The sequence below is a fragment of the Hylobates moloch genome, unplaced genomic scaffold (assembly GCF_009828535.3).
Source record: "Hylobates moloch isolate HMO894 unplaced genomic scaffold, HMol_V3 SCAFFOLD_9, whole genome shotgun sequence".
In the NCBI taxonomy this organism is placed as follows: domain Eukaryota; kingdom Metazoa; phylum Chordata; class Mammalia; order Primates; family Hylobatidae; genus Hylobates; species Hylobates moloch.
The window spans coordinates 19,452,844-19,470,557 of record NW_026652284.1 but is presented as its reverse complement, the minus strand read 5'-3'; the positions used below and the strand labels follow the sequence as shown (position 1 = coordinate 19,470,557).

The window sequence follows — 17,714 nt, the reverse complement described above, 5'->3', positions numbered from 1 at the left end:
AAGAAGGTTTTTTTTTTTTCAGTTTTGAGGTGAAGTAGGCAAAGCAACCAAATGTTACATGGCTTTACTTCTTTTAGAAAAGGGAAAAGTTTTTTTTCTGTTACTTTGGTTGATACTGTCTTGGGAAACTGCTGTTTCAAAGTGCTAGGCAATACCCTTCACTTATCCTCAGGGAATACATTCCAAGACCCCCAGTGGGCGTATAAAACCTCAGATAGTATGCTATATATACCATGGGTTTTTTGTTTTTTTTTTTTTTTTTTGATCTGATAAAAGGGCTGCTAAGTGACTAATTGGCATGTAGCATATACAGCATGGATACACTGGGTAAAGGGATGATTCACATCCCTGTTGACATGAAGCAGGACAGTGCAAGATTTTATCATTCTATTCAGAATGGCTTGCAATTTAAATCTTATGAATTGTTAATTTCTGGAATCTTGTTTAGTATTTTCAGAACATGGTTGACTTCAGGTAACTGAAATTGCAGATAAGGGATTAATACTACATTTTATATAACCTCACTAAATGTCTCAAATATGTTTATTTAACTCAGGTTTATTAAGTTGTATCATTACTATGAAATTTGATATTTTCAGAACAATAATGTGTTACATATATGTGAGTTTAAAAGTTACACAATGTATATATCACCCAACTTTTGACAGCATATTGCAAGTGCTGTTGAAGTATTCCTTGTGTAATCCTTGGACTTAACTTTGTCACCATTTTTATGTAATTCTAGTGCCTTTATTCTAGGTCCTTATTCTGAAAACTTAAAGTAATTATTTTTGAGAGTAACAATGGTTGTTACTATCTAGAATTTTTTTAATAGAAAACAATGGGATTATTAATTAGCATAAACATGCTAAAATGGACAGTGTCTCCCTTTAATTTCTGTGTTGCAAGGGGAATACAGTTAGTCTTCTAATTTCCAACATCATTTTTAAAGATGTCTTACTGAATTGTAATCTGCTTTTTACTTAGCGATTATGCCAATCACCTTACTCAGAAAATGTCATCATTAAATTTCCTGCTGTAAGTCTGTGCCAGCCCTCTTTATTGCTTTTAATACTATTGTACAATATGTATAGAAACAGTAATGATGAGTTTACTAGTAGGGACATAATGTGCAGATTTGAATATACAATATTATAACATTTTGGCTTTATTTCTATTAGATATATACCATTTTTATTCATTTTTATGAAAAAGCAGTATGTTGAGGTATAATTGTATCTCAGATATTATTGATGTCTGTTCCCTTTCATAGATATGCTTTCTTCCCCAGTAAATTCTCATGCAGATCCAGTAGACATCAAGTGGGCAGTTTATCATCTAGATTAAAATATTGTTTCTCTAGTTTTCTTAATATTAGAAAAACAATCTTAAAATAATTTATTTCATTATGAAAGTAACTAAATTAATGATAAAAATTTAAATAGGCTGGGCGTGGTAGCTCATGCCTGTAATCCCAGCACTTTGGGAGGCTGAGGCAGGTGGATCATGAGGTCAGGAATTCAAGATTAGCCTGGCCAACATGATGAAACCCCGTCCCTACTTAGCGGGATGTGGTGGCGGGTGCCTGTAATCCCAGCTACTCAGCAGGCTGAAGCAGAAGAATTGCTTGAACCCAGGAGGCGGAAGTTGCAGTGAGCAGAGATCATGCCACTGCACTCCAACCTGGGTGACAGAGCAAGACTCCGTCTAAAAAAAAAAAAAATTTTAAATAATATAGAGTGCATAAAGTTGAAATAGCCAGTTTCTCTCCCTTCCCACCGTTTAAAGAAATAACATTTAACAGTTTGATAAGTATTTTTTTCATTTATATTTAACAAGTTTTTTTAAACTCAACACAGAATATTTATAGTAGTCTAAATAATAAAACTTCCTGGTTATTGTTTTCCTCTCATACTATATTCATGGGCATCTTTCTATTTCATTATCTATAGAACTTCTCTCATTTCTTTTAAAAGCTATATAATCTATTTTTGGAATGAATCATAATTTATGATACATAATTTTTTGTACTTTAGTAGAGATGGTGTTTCACCGTGTACCAAGGCTGGTCTCGAACTCCTGAGCTCAGGCATTCTGCCTGCCTTGGCCTCCCAGAGTGCTAGGATTACAGGCATGAGCCACTGCACCTGGCCATGTTTATTACTGTTTCTATGGAAAATTCAAGGTTTTGAATTTTTTTTAGAAGACAGGCAGTGTGCCAGTTATTTTGTGGAATACAGGTGTTAAGATACTCTTCCTGCCATTCAGTTTCTTATAGTAAGGCTGTTAGATATTGTGCTTAGGTTTAAACAATGAGAAGAAATCTAAATATTCACTGCACCATTGGTTTCACATCATAGACAAGTAAAATGAATAAAAAGTAGAGTAAAATAAAGTAGAAAACATACATGACTGTTAAATTTATAATTTGGCCAAGAAGACCTTTAAAGAAAACTGCCATTTACTGCCAGTATCATTTCATGTTTTAACAACAAAAATCATCAAATAGGAGCAGTCTTTTATACAAATTTTTAGTTGTTGAACCTCTGTGTGACACCGGGGCCTGTTGTGGGGTGGGGGGAGGGAGGAGGGATAGCATTAGGTGATATATCTAATGTTAAATGAAGAGTTGATGGGTGCAGCACACCAACATGGCACATGTATACATATGTAACTAACCTGCACGTTGTGCACCTGTACCCTAAAACTTAAAGTATAATAAAAAATAAAAATACAAACCAAGGTTCACATAAAAAAAAAAAAACCTCTGTGTGTGTTTGTATTTCATGATTGTTATTGTATTAATTTTGCAATACATCATTGACACTTTTTATATAGACTGAGGTTTGGGAACCACTGATTTAGAACTGGGATCAGTAAACTTTTTTTTTCAGTAAAAGGCTAGATAGTAAATATCTCAGGTTTTGCAGGCTGTATGGTCTGTGTTGCAGCTGTTCAGCTGTGCCACTGTGATGTAAAATCAGCCATAGACAGTTGATAAACTACTGTACATGGGTGTCTTCCAATAAAACTTTATTTAAAAAAATAATTAGTGGTGGACTAGATTTGGCTCTTAGACTGTAGTTGACAGATCCTTGATCTATACAAATGTACCTCATTCCGTGCATAAGAAATCTGAGGTCCAGAGACATTAATTAACTTAACTAATTAATAAATGATATGCAAAAATTACTCATTTCTAGTAGAATAAAAATGTTTTTAAATGTTTCTGACTAGCTTATTATAAATATTATATATTTATAATAATATACTATTATTTGGTAGGGCAGATTTTCTACTCTGCTAGAGTTCACAGTTAAGAAGACTTAATGTTTTGCTAATTGCATTTTTTTTTTTTTTTTTAAGAGATCACCTTTTGGATCTTATTTCACTTACCTCAAAAAATATGGTGAAGTGAGCAGATTGTGTTGCTTGCCTGGCAGCATTTGAAACCAATTTTGGGGATTTGTTTTCTGAGTTAATTTCTGAGCCAATGACATAATAAAGTAGCACATAATTGCTAATTTGAGCTCTGCTTTGAGAATAGTTTACTCATTGTTAGAGGATGACTGAGATTTTTTTTTGGTCTTTTTACATTGAACTTACTGAAATCATAGTCATGCCCTCTGCTTAGATCTTTTCCAAGATCTGCTTAGATCTGATTCACCAAACCTGATTGATACCTACAGAATTCTGGTACTGCAAATCATGGTGCTTCCAACAACTTTACACTTGAAAAGTGTTATGGTGGTAGTGGGGATGTTAATGGTGATAATAAAAGTGGGCCAGCCTTATTTGACTGTTTGCTTAGTACCAAGGATTTTACCTGTGTTAACTACCCTCGTACATATTTTTTTCCTTCTTGTTATGATGAATCAATTATCCATGTTCCTGTGGAAAACCAATCTTTTATGTGTGTACTAGATCCCATCCTGTACCCATTTAAGGCTATTACTCTAGCAATTCTTTCTTTCCCACATTGACAATTTTCCCCCCTTCCTCTGCTGGATTAGTGTCATCTGTATATAGGCACACTGTTTCATTGACATATTAAGTAAAGTTTTTTTGATTCCATATTTTTGTCCAGCTATAGCTCAATTTTTCTGCTTTTATGGCAAAATTTTTAAGGAAAATATTTATACTCATGGTTTTCATTTTCTGTCTTCTCTTTCACTATTGAACCCACTCAAATCAGGCTTCACACTCTTCACCTCTCTGCCCAAACAACTTTTGTCAAGGTCACTGGTGAATTGTACTTTGAAAAATCTTATTTGACCTCTTCAGCACCATTTGATGTGGTTAAGCACAGCCCTCATTCTTGAATAATTTTCTTGATTTCAACCACTGCCTTGGTTTTCATCTCTTTGGCTGGAGTTTTCCCAATTTCTGTGATGACAGGGAATGCCCCAAGATTTAACCACTGGGCTTCTTTTCTATCTGTATTCATTTCCTGAGTTATCTAGTCTTGTTTAAATGTTGTTTATATTCTGTGAATTCCAAAATGGATAACTGTAACTCATACCTATCCTCTGACTCCAGATTTGTGTCACTGTCTAACTACTTGATCTGTACTTGAAGATCTGGTAAGCACCCGAAACTTGACCTGTCTAAAATTGAACTCTTGATTTTTCTGCCCCAAACTCTATTCCTTCAGTGTTCCTCATCTTAGTAAGTAGTACCTCTGTTCTTTCACTTGCTCAGGCATAAAACTGAAAGAGTTTTCCTTGAGTCTTCTTTCTGTCACACCAGTATCCAATTCGTCAGCAAATCTATAGGCTCTACCTTCAAACCATCCAGTATTTGACCCCTTCTCCACACCTCTACTGCAAACAATTTGGCTTGATAGTAATTATAATAATAGTCTTAAGTTTTGAAAGTTAAAAACAGCTCATTGGGAGTGCAAGGAGTCGGGGAAGAAGATAATTTCAGGCAGATGGGAAGTATAGTCAAAGTTGAAGAGATTGGTGTACTCAAAGGATAGGAGTTAGGAGTAGGTTATAGCTAGAACAAAGATGTGGATTCAAGAATGATAGAAAATGTAGTTTGGAACCTGGATTCTAAGTATCTGGACTTTATCTTTAGACCATATGTTCTCAGCCTTTTTTCCAACCCAATATTAGGAAATTTGCTAATCCTTTATGTACCTCCCTATGGCAGTAGTTCCCCATGAGTAAGGAGAAGAATTAGATCACCCCTACTTTCCAAGATGATCAGATATATTCCCTTCTGTCCCTGACAAAACCCATAAACAAACATACACATACACCCTTGTGTGAGAGTCACAGTTGCATGTGGTAAGCCTCAGAATAATATTTTTTAAAAGCAACACTATAGCATGATCCATGTTTTAGAAAGATAACTGTGGTGTGGATCTGTAGGAACTGGGTATTTAGTGGTTTTCATATTGGATGTTTGTGAATGTTTGAAGACATTACATATTTTGGGAATAATTTCTTGACCGCTTCAGTAACTGGAGGAGAGCTAGTGGAAAAAGATGATGAAGAATACTTAGTGTTTGTTTTTACGCTTTTAAAGGGATTGTGCAGAGACACAGTGTCATTGATAGTTCTGTAGTGTGTGACAAAATAACTGAATGCCTATTTAATTTTTTCCAACTTTTTAGGAACGCCTTTTTACCCAAGTCAGCCGGTGTATCAGTCAGCACCTATCATAGTGCCTACGCAGCAACAGCCGCCTCCAGCCAAGAGAGAGAAAAAAACTGTATGAGATCTTTATTACTTTTTCTTATTTTAAATCTAAAATCTATTCACTTATCAGATAAGTTTACATAGTCATTATTCATCTCAATTCACAAATTACTGTGCCTTTTTTTTAATTCTTCCCTTATATTCATACCACTTGACCTGGAGGATTTGTATGGGCATGTAATTAGAAGTTGTTCATACCATTTGCATAATATCATCTTTAATTATTCACTGAGCTAGGTTTGCTACATGACAACATGTGTTCCACCTTTAGAACTGGGAGGGTTTGGTGGGCTAAGGTTTTACTCAGTGTGAGGAATTTAAGCTCAGTTCTCACATCTAGACTCTCCTTTAACACCAGTCTTTTTTTTTGAGATGGAGTCTCACTCTGTAGCCCAAGCTGGAGCGCAGTGGCGCGATCTCAGCTCAACTGCACCCTCTGCTTCCGGGGCTCAAGTGATTCTCATGCCTCAGCCTCCCAAGTAGTTGGGACTACAGGCACAAGCCACCAGGCCCGGCTAATTTTTTGTATTTTAGTAGAGGTAAGGTTTCGCCATGTGGCCCAAGGTGATCTCTAACTCCTGAGCTCAAGCAATCTGCCCACCTTGGCCTCCCAAAGTGCTGGGATTATAGGCGTGAGTCACCGTGCCTGGCCAACACCAGTCTTAATCAGCTCTCCATTCAAGTATGAATTGACAGAAGAAAAAAATAGCACAAGAGAAAAGAACTGAGATATTAAGGATAGCAAGAAAAATCCTTCCTGTGAAACAGATATCTTTTAAGAAACAAAAAACAGTGTTTAGAAAATGTATTCTAATTGTTTTTTATAATTTATAGGGGCTTTGTCTTTGTCTAATGAAGCAGGCCCAAGAGAATTGGAGTGTAGTAATATAAAAGTCAAATGGCAGAAAAATTGTAGGAGAGTGGCTTGCAAATTGTAGGAGAGTGGCTTGCAATTCCTTACCCAACAGAACAGACAAAATGGGTGATCTTTATATTCAAGAGAGACTCCCACATTCACCCGTGTGAGTAAGATAGGTGGGGTGATTTATAGCAATACTCTTGAATTACTCTAACTTAATAAAAATTAATGAGGTTCAGGCCGGGTACAGTGGCTCACACCGGTAACCCCAGCACTTTGGAGGCCGAGATGGGTAGATCACTTGAGGTAAGGAGTTCGAGACCAGCCTGGCCAACATGGCGAAAACCCGTCTCTATTAAAAATACAAAAATTAGCTGGGTGTGGAGGCTCGCACCTATAGTTCCAGCTACTCGGGCAGGAGAATCACTTGAAACTAGGAGGAGGAGGTTGCAGTGAGATCATGCTACTGCACTTCAGCCTGGGCGACAGTGTGAAACTGTATCTCAAGTAAACAAACAAGAAAATAATAATGAGGTTCAAGACTTTGGTTTAAAACTTGTTTTTATTATTAGAAACAAATTACTTGTGCATATATCATAATGAACAGCACATGACAATGTATCCTGACACTACAGTCAAGAAACTATATGCTTTGGTAAGGTTGAATCAGCATGATAGAAGTTGGACTTGAAGAACACTCTCAGAATGCAGAAAAATGAATAGCAGAAATGAAACTGGAAGACAGTAGTTACAGATGTTTCTAAAGAAGCAAGTAGAATAAATGAATTAAAGCTATACTTAAAACTGTATTAGAAATAATTTTCCATACCTAAACAATAGCTGGCATTAGAAGTCTTAATTGAAGGACTCCCCTAAAAGTGTCCAGATCCAGGTGGTTTCATTAGTGAATTCCTTGAAATTCTCAAGAAGTGTGGACTGCCTTGATTAAAGTATGGTGGTAATAAACAACAGCGGGTCCTTTGTATCTTAGCACTCTCCCAGAATAGAATGCCTAGTCGCAGACACCTCCTTTACAGCAGCAACTCCACTGACATCTTTAAGCATAGGGTAGCCTTTAAAAAAATTAAGACCATACACACTTTGTGCTTATTGCATTTTTTCACCTACCAGCACATCTTTATGATTATTCTGTGTCAGTTCATGTAGATCTGCCTCATTCTTTTTTTTTTTTTTTTTTTTTTTGGAGACAAAGTCTCATTCTTTTCCCCCAGACTGGAGTGCAGTGGCGTGCTCTTGGCTCACTACAACCTCCGCCTCCTGGGTTCAAGCGATTCTCCTTCCTCAACCTCCCGAGTAGCTGGGATTACAGGCGCCTGCCACCGCACCCAGCTAATTTTTGTATTTTTAGTAGAGACAGGGTTTCACCATGTTGGCCAGGCTATTCTCAAACTCCTGACCTCAGGTCATCCGCCCACCTCAGCCTCCCAAAGTGGTGGGATTACAGGCATGAGCCGCTGCACCCGGCCAGATCTGCCTCATTCTTTTTACTGGCTGTTAAGTATTTAATTGTAAGGACGTAAGATAATTTTTTTTTTTTTTTGAAATGAAGTCTTGCCCTGTCGCCCAGGCTGGAGTGCAGTGGCGCAATCTTGGCTCACTGCAACCTCCGCCTCTCAGGTTCAAGCGATTCTCCTGCCTCAGCCTCCTGAGTAGCTGAGACTACAGGCATGTGCCACCATGCCCGGCTAATTTTTTGTATTGTTAGTAGAGATGGAGTTTCATCGTGTTAGCCAGGCTGGTCTCGATCTGCTGACCTTGTGATCCGCCCGCCTCAGCCCCGCAAAGTGCCGAGATTACAGGCGTGAGCCACCGCGCCTGGCCAACATATGATAATTTTTGAGCTATTCTGTTCTCGATCAACCTTTTTCCAGTCTTTGCTGGAAAAGGCATGATTGCAGTCAGCATTATTACATATGTATATAAGGTTGTTTTCAGGATAAATTATTCCTAACTCGTAGGGTATTTATATTTTTTATTTTGGTAAAGAACTTCAGAGAATCATTTACAGCATTTAAAACTTTATTCTAGGCCAGGTGCCATGGTTCACACCTGTAATCCTAGCACGGGAGGCTGAGGCACGAGAATCACTTGAACCTGGGTGGTGGAGGTTGCAGTGAGCCGAGATTGCGCCACTGCACTCCAGCCTGGGTAATAGAGCGAGACTGTCTCCAAAAAAAAAAAGGGAACTTTTATCTATGCAGTAACTTTCATATATTAAAAGTATTTTATGAAACTTGTATGTTAAATATGGTAAATAAAATCAGTCTGACAGGTTCTTACAAAACAAATATAAATATTAATAGTTTGCCTTTTTGACCTAGATATCCAGCCAACTAGGTTTCATTTTAGCTTGTTATTCTAATTAGTTCATGTCAGAGCTAATGGCCTACATTTATCTGATGGATCTGTGATTGAAATAAAGTCAAATATGGTGATTATCACCTTTGATATTTGACAGATTTCCCAGTTTGCACCTTTAACTCACTTATATGCCTATAAATTTGCTACACAGACACTCATCTGTACATATGCCATTTTATTTAACCTTATAGATAAGAATTCGGGATCCAAACCAGGGAGGTAAAGACATAACAGAGGAGATTATGTCTGGAGGTGGCAGCAGAAATCCTACTCCACCCATAGGAAGACCCACGTCCACACCTACTCCTCCCCAGGTAAGACAGAGAGTGAGCTGTAATGGATGGCACTATTTGTTCACTAACCTCTACTGAACTCTTCTTTCTTCTATAGCCACTTTCTGTACTTTTCATTTCCATCAGTTGTCTCGCAGCCTCGAATATCTAAATGGTATTTAAACAGACATGTTTTTTTCTCTTCGCAAATTATAATATTTTAAAATTTTTACTGGTAATATATTCATGTATTGTTTTCACAATCAGAGCACAGGTGAGGTGCTGCCACTCTTCTTAATGAACTATCGCATGATACCAAAAGGAGCTGCATTCTTGTAGAAATCTCATCATTAAATGAGTATCTCACATTTCACATGGAACCTTAGGATTTAAGTGCTGCACCCTTTGTTAATGCAAACATTAAGGTTGAGAATTTAACATTTTTACCAAACAGTGTTGCTTGAGATGATTGCCTGTGTTATTGAGAGCATATTAGGATGTATAACAGGTATACTTCTTACCTTTTAGAACTACATAAATGAGCTTCTTGAGTGCAGAGTGTCTTCTTTAATTACAGTCATCCCTTGTTATCTACAGGGGATTTGTTCAAAGATGCCCCCTCCCCAGTACCAAAATTCGTGGTTGTTCAAGTTTATTATGTAAAATGGCGTAGTATTTGCATATAAACAGTGCACATCCTCCCATATACTTTAAAATAGTCTCTAAATTACTTATAATACCTAATACAGTGTAAGTAGTTGTCATACTGTATTATTTTAAAATTTATGTTTTTATTTAAAAATGTTTTTTTCTTAAATATTTTTTATCCACAGTTGGCTGAATCTGTGAATGTGGAATTATTAATAAATTGTCAGTTAGGCACCTTTTTCTTCCTGGTGAAGAATGTGGTTATCATAATCTCCTAAGATTTTACTTTCTTGTTTTTAAGAATCAAGATATTATGGAAGGAACTGGAGTTTAGTAAACTGTAATAGAGATTAGAATTCCGCAAATCTGCCAAGATTTGTATTTCAAGGCTGGGTGCATTGGCTCACGCCTGTAATCCCACCACTTCGGGAGGCTGAGGCGGGCCAAATTACCCGAGGTCTGGAGTTCGAGACCAGTCTGGCCAACATGGTGAAACCCCATCTGTACTAAAAATATAAAAATTAGCTGGGCGTGGTGGCACTTGCCTGTAATCCCAGGTACTCAGGAAGCTGAGGCAGGAGAATCGTTTGAACCCAGGAGGTGGTGGCTATGGTGAGCCGAGATTGTGCTACTGTACTCCCCAGCCTGGGCAATAGAGAGAGACCCTGTCTTAAAAAAACAACAACAACAACAAAAAAAACACAAAGATTTGTATTTCATTCCTCCTATGTCACTTTACATTTTGATAAATGATATAGAGACACGTGGTTTTCAGATCTTAAAAATTATCTAAAGTGAAGCCAGTTGCAGGTGCAGTGGCACATGCCGATAGTCCCAGCTATTTGGGAGGCTAAACAGGAGGATCCCTTGATTCCAGCTTGGGCAACATAGCAAGATCCTGTCCCTTAAAAAAAATTGTCTAAAGTGAAAGCCTAGTGTCTAGAAACAGATAAAAAGAAAGCTATTAAGGAGTAGGGGGCTGCTCTCTTTCCTCTTTTATGCCTGGATGGTAAAGGGGTTCCTTGGAGCCCAGTTTACAAACACGTGATACGGATGATCACACAGAAAGCATTTCAGCATGATAGACTATTGACTTAATTTTAGTAGTACAGACAAAAATAAAAAGTTCATAAAAATGTTCTTAAATATCAAAATCACAAACAGCTGGCTGAGTTTAGAGCCCCTTGGAAATCTGTGAATTTGAGAAAGACTTAATTTTTGTCTTTTGTTGTAATGATGTGTTTTCTCTTGGAAATGATGGTATCTGGCTAACATTTATCTCAGCCTTTTATTATCCAGATGAGTATATATGTCCATCTGGACATGTGTGTTGTAAGGTCATGTTAATAATTCTTCATCATTCCTCATTATTCCCCTAGGAACATTCCAATTTTGGAATGATTAAGCAGGTCTTATATTTAGTCTCTTCCCTGGAAGTGAGCGTGGGATAAGCAAATTTTCAAATTGAAGTAATCTATATATGTGCTCTGTTAGGTGGGGGTACACTATAGCAAAACTTTAGGATTAGTTGATCAGTGCAGTATTTTTTTTTTTTTTTTTTTTTTTTTGTGAGACGGAGTCTCGCTCTGTCACCCAGGCTGGAGTGCAGTGGCGCAATCTCGGCTCACTGCAAGCTCCGCCTCCCGGGTTCACGCCATTCTCCTGCCTCAGCCTCTCCGAGTAGCTGGGACTACAGGCGCCCGCCACCACGCCCGGCTAATTTTTTGTATTTTTAGTAGAGACGGGGTTTCACCGTGGTCTCGATCTCCTGACCTTGTGATCCGCCCGCCTCGGCCTCCCAAAGTGCTGGGATTACAAGCGTGAGCCACCGCGCCCGGCCTCAGTGCAGTATTTTCAAACATTAAAATGTTAATACTGTCAAGCCAGATAAAGGATAGACAATCCTTTGTTGATTTCTGTTTAAATTCTCAATTTGGACATGTATGTGTGTTTTTGCACTTAAATTCCCTGTGGGGTGTGATTGGTTTTCTTTAACCTTCCAAGCTTGGTTCCCACCCTCTTCTGGTATCCCTCTGTGTTTAGCTACAGACATCTTTTTGTTCTCTGTCTTTCCCCAGAGACTGTGGTTCTGAATATGAGTGTATATTTCTCTATATCGTAAAGCACATTGAATCTACACTTTCAGCAGATGAAGGCCATCAATCAATAGTTGTAATGTTGGTAGTTCTTTTTGAGAAGTGTAACATCAGTTATAAAGCATAAGTTTATTAGGTGAATTTCATGCTTTTAAATCCAAATGCATGAAATTCATGGAATGAACGAATAGCTTTTTAACAGAGACATGTGTACTAGAGATATTTTATTTTCCTCTTAAGAAAAACAGCAGCACAAGCATAATGATGGCAACTGACATTTGACCTCATTTTCTGGAGCATCATAGAAAGGATGCAGTGGCTCACACCTGTAATCCTAGCATTTTGGGAGGCCGAGGCGGGCAGATCACTTGAGGTCAGAAGTTCGAAACCACCCTAGCCAACATGGTGAAACCTTGTCTCTGCTGAAAATACAAAAAAACTAGCCAGGGGCGGTGGCAGGCACCTGTAATCCCAGCTACTCGGGAGGCTGAGGCAGGAGAATCGCTTGAACCCAGGAGGCAGAGGTTGCAGTGAGCCGAGAGCACCACTGCACTCCAACCTGGGCAACAGAGAGAGACTCTGTCTCAAAAAAAAAAAAAAAAAATGTTGACCCATTGTTTCAAAAGAAGTAGAAATCTTTAGTTATGTGTAAAAAAGCTGCAAGTTATAAATATTGGCAACTAATTTCCTTAACAAAAAAGCACTCTGCCAGCCAAAGAAAACTCATTAAATTTAACTTCAGTTTTACTAGTTTTCATTTTGACATCATTCCGGATAAATACAGAATCACGTCTGGTTAGAAGACTACAGATGAGACAGTCCTCGGCGTCAGAATTTAGGATTCAACAGTAAATACTGTAGTACTGGCCTTAAAGTACCTGCTTTGAGTTAGACATAATTGCTTATGCTGTGGATAGCCAAGCCTTTCCCTATCACCGAGGGAAGTCCCAGTCTCTGTAAAGGGAAACAGAAGACCTGTTACTAAGATCTGACTGGTGCAGAGGTGACCAAGTGGGGCAGAATTGTAGCACAGATATCAGAGACCCGTTAATGATCGTGGTACATGTAAAATAGAACAGGGAAGAGGTTTAAAACTTTGACTTGGAATCAGACATAACTGGGTTTCATGTGTCAGTTTCACTGCTTAGCTTTGTGACTTTAGCCCAATTACTTTATTCCAGGGCGTTACTTTCTACATTTAAAAAGTAAAACCTATCACACAGAGAGGATTAAATGAGACAAAATACTTAAAAATTGTTTAAATTCAGTGCCTGGTGCGCAATGAATATTCAGCAAATATCTTATTAATATTACAACTATTATTATTTCAGGAGGCACAGAGAATGACTGGAAGAATGTGGGAAGGCTTTACCCCAGAGATGCCATTTGATCTAACTTTCATGGGTATTCACAAAATGAAAGGGAAAGGGGTATTGAGGCAGAGGAACAGCATGTGCAAAAGTGGGAGATTAGATGAAGGGAGGCTATTATTATCATATTTCAGGTGAGAAATTCATTGGAGAGGAAGCCAGTTGGAGAAATGTTTAGCAATTAGTTACTAACAGATAAGGACTCTAAAAAGGATGACCTTTTAGATGATAATTTACCATCTAAATTGGGTTGATTGTGGAAATGAATGGCGATGCTATTGTTAATGCCAGCACAGCAGGCGTAATCAGTACTGCAGATGTAAATGGGGATGCAAGTTTTCTCCAGATGTAAGGGAGAGAGTGAGTCAGGGATGCCTCTTCATGTTTAAAAATACCTCTTTTGTAGTGAAACATAATATTGAGTATACGTGGAGAAGTTTAAAGAGCAGGATATAATGAGTTTGCTTTTGGCAAGCGGTCAAGCCGTTGTGATTTTTATCTAATTTGGTCTTGAGGTCTCTCTGTCAAGAGTGGCCATAAACCAGGATAGCCACTCTCTAAGAGAGCCCTGACCAGGGAAAAGTTACGTTTGGGTGTGTTTGTCAGGTGAGACATAATGAGGAAGTGAAACCAAAATGCATGAAACAGAAAAAAATGTACTACTTCCTAATCCCAGAGAGGTTAGCAGTGCTGATGGGAGGCTGATAGGGGAGCTCTGAAGACAGCAGGGAACTCACCCAGCAGGTGGAGAGAGAGAGAAAGAAGACTTGTGGGACTGTCCTTTATTAAGGTCCATGTCCTCCCTTAGGCTTCCCCACTGGAGTTATGGATTTGCTAGTTTGAGGAAAACACTTTCAAAGGGTGAACTTACTTACATGACTCTGGTGTTAACCATTAGTTTTATCATGGTCAGCAGCTATGGGATATGTTGTGTTTTGGGTCAGTGAGATGAAGAACAAACAGCCTCTTTCACAAGCAACTACACAGGAAGGAAATATTTGAACTAGGCCAAAGGTGAAGGGGTTTCAAAAACATATGCCAGGCCAAAAAGTGGATGCTGAGGGAGCAATTATATTAAATTTGTGACACAAGCTATGAGTTAATTGAGGGAAACTGCATTGGGTTTCTGTGAGGAGATTGGAGAGGAGAAACAAATTTTTGCTGCTGCTGTTTTTACCCTAATGAGAAGTAGACAGAATTTGAAACTGTTCTTCATAAGTCTTAAAATTTTCTATGGGTTAACTAGTAGAGATTTTGTATCTCACATATTTAGGAAATATGCATATGTGTATATACATGTTCCCGTACAGAGGATCACAGTGCACAGATGGAGGTGCATGGCTGGATATCATGGCGCACTAGAACACTTGCTGCTGGTTTTCACTGTGTTACTTAGATTTATTACCTTGGGTCAGAACATTAAGTTCTTAAAACCCCTATTTTTTCGTCTGTAAATTGAGGAATTGTATGAAATAATCTGAGAGTTCCCTTTTAGTTCTTACCTATTAAAGTGGGAAGGAAGGAAGAATTTTGTTACTCGCTCGGTATCAAATCACAACTCCTGATGATGACAATAAGGCATAAGGAATATCTCTGTATTTAGTAATATGCTAGCTATTATGCCTAATAGTCTTCATTGAAACCCTGTAGGGTAAAAATAAATACATGATGCCATGTCAAGATTGTCTACTTCCAAATAGGATGAGTGGTGGATCAAAAGTCACTTAATTTTTTTTTTTTTTTTTTATATTTGAGATGGAGTCTCACTCACTGTCACCCAGGCTAGAGTGCAAGTGCAGTGGCACAATCTTGGCTCACTGCAACCTTTGCCTCCTGAGTAGCTGGAATTACAGGCATGTGCCACCACGCCAGCTAATTTTTGTATTTTTAGTAGAAACGGGGTTTCATCGTGTTTGACCCAGGCTGGTCTCGAACACCTGACCTCAAGTGATCTGCTCGCCTCAGCCTCCCAAAGCTCTGAGATTACAAGCATGAGCCACCATGCCCAGCTGAAGATCACTTAATTTTTAAAAATGAATTACGTACCCTTCTTCCTTGATATACTCTTTTTTCCCCCCTGCTTCTAGAATTATTATTGTAATGAAACATAGTTGTAACATGGGAGAGAGTCCTATGCTATGGGGCTTTGGGGTAGGAAATTATGGATTGATAGCATATCTTAGGAAAGATACAATCTCTGCTACCATTTGGGAAAATTACTAAAGTCAGCAGGTTATTCAGTCTTTTGTTGAGCTGCTTATGAAGTTGATACCTGCAAACCTTAAATTCCATGACCATTTATTAATTACAGTTGACCCTTGAACAAAATGGGTTCATTTATATGATAATTTTTTTCAGTAAATATATTGGAAAATTTTTTGGGCATTGTGATAACTTGAAAACTCCCAGATGACATACTGCCTAAAATTATTAAAAAAAGAAAAATTTAGGTATGTCATGAATACATAAAATATATGTAGATACTAGTCTGTGTTTTCATTTAGTGCCATAAAATATATACAAATCTATTATAAAAGTTAAAATTGATCAAAACTTAGGTACACAAATACAGACCATATATGATGCCATTTGCAGTTGAGAGAAGTGTCAACAGACATAAATATGCAATCTGGACATGGTGGTGCACGCCTGTAATCCCAGCACTTTGGAAAACTGAGGTGGAAGGGTTGCTTCAGCCCAGGAGTATGAGACCAGCCTGGGCAGCATAGCAAGACCTTGTCTCTCAGAAAAAAAAAAAAAACTAAAAGAGGCAATATTACATCCTAACTTCATAAAATTAACTGTAGTACATACTGTACTAATGTAATTTTATAGCCACCTCCTGTTGCTATTTTAGTAAGCTCAAGTGTTGAGAGTATCTGCTTAAAATACCCTGTGACACTAATCATCTCCAGATGAGCAGTTCATCTCTCCTATAAATTGTGCCTCATAGTAAAAAGTAATCTCTCTTTGTTGTTGCATATTTTTTCATCGTGTTTAGTGCATTGCCATAAACCTTGAATAACACCATGGGACCCATACAGAGTGCCACCAGTGATGCTGGCAGTACTTCCAAGAAGCAGAGAAAAGTGCTAACATTACAAGAAAAAGTTGAATTGCTTGATATCTACGATAGATTGAGATCTGCAGCTGTGGTTGACCACCATTTTAGACAGATGATTTATTTTATAAACAGATGATGTAAACTTATGATATTGATAAATACAGTATAGTATTGGAAATGTATTTTCTCTTCCTGATGGTTTTCTTAAACACATTTTCTTCTAGCTTACATTATTGTAAGAATATAGTATATAATATATAAAACATACATACTGAGAAAAAAATATGTTTTATCGGTAAGGCTTTCAGTCAACAGTAGGCTGTTACCAGTTAAGTTTTACAAAAGTTATACACAGATTTTCAACAGTGTGGGGTCAGTTCCTCTAGCTCCTGAATTGTTCAAGGGCCAACTGTAGTTCATTTCATGGTTTAGCAGTAATAGTTTCCTAGAATTGGGTCTATAGCTTCGGTTATGATATTCATGTTACACATTGATATGTGCAGTAAATAGTTACATTCCTGCATGAAGAATTTGAAGGTGATACCTAGTATAATGTAAACAAATCCAATCTTTTAAAATTTCATTTTGTCATCTCAGTCATAGGCACTGATAAATTAATAGCATTCTGTACCTTAAAGCATACGGGTATGGTTTTGTTTTAGTGGTGACTACAATAAAAATAGTGGTTACTAAATTAAATTATATTGTTCTTTATCTTTAATGAAATAACTTATCATTAGTAACCTCCCTTGACTTATATGGTTCTTTTCAATAATATGTAAAGCCTTGTAGACTTTAAATAGGTATCTAAACTGGGGTGGATTCTCTCAAAAGTTTTTAAATGGGACATTTGAAAAGTGTCCTATTGTCTGTTCATCATGATGAGCAGAGATCCTTGCTTTGTTATGCTGTTTCATAGTTTAAAATGAATTTGTATGCACTATATCGTTTGATAGAGGAAATAAGACCTAGTGTTTGGTAGATCAGTAGGGTGACTATAGTTTACAATAATCCATTGTACATTTTGAAATAGCTAGAAGAGAAGAATTCAAATGCTCCTAGCATAAAGAAAAGACAAATATTTATCTTTGAATTATATGAATGTGTTAAATTTTTATGTGTACACTGAAACTGTGTACATCTGTTATGCAGTAATAAAAATTATTATTTTTGAGACAGTCTTGCTGTGTCACCAGGCTGGAGTGCAGTTGTGCAATCTTGGCTCACTGCAACCTCTGCCTCCCTGGTTCAAGCGATTCTCCTGCCTCAGCCTCCCGAGTAGCTGGGATTACAGGCATGCACCACCATGCCCAGC

At 37.7% G+C, this 17,714-nt stretch overlaps 1 protein-coding gene across 29 annotated transcripts in view; it reads left to right on the top strand.

Moving 5' to 3' along the window:
* EIF4G3 (eukaryotic translation initiation factor 4 gamma 3) overlaps positions 1–17,714 on the top strand; it is a 369,995-nt gene that overhangs the window by 205,197 nt on the left and 147,084 nt on the right. For all 29 annotated transcript variants that reach the window (XR_009214817.1, XM_058443899.1, XM_032759190.2 and 26 more), the window contains 2 exons: positions 5,624–5,721; positions 9,141–9,263. Coding sequence is in view for 28 of the 29 variants with exons in the window: in XM_058443899.1 (XP_058299882.1) it covers positions 5,624–5,721; positions 9,141–9,263 (221 nt within the window). In the remaining variant the exon portion in view is untranslated. The remainder of the gene's footprint in view (positions 1–5,623; positions 5,722–9,140; positions 9,264–17,714) is intronic.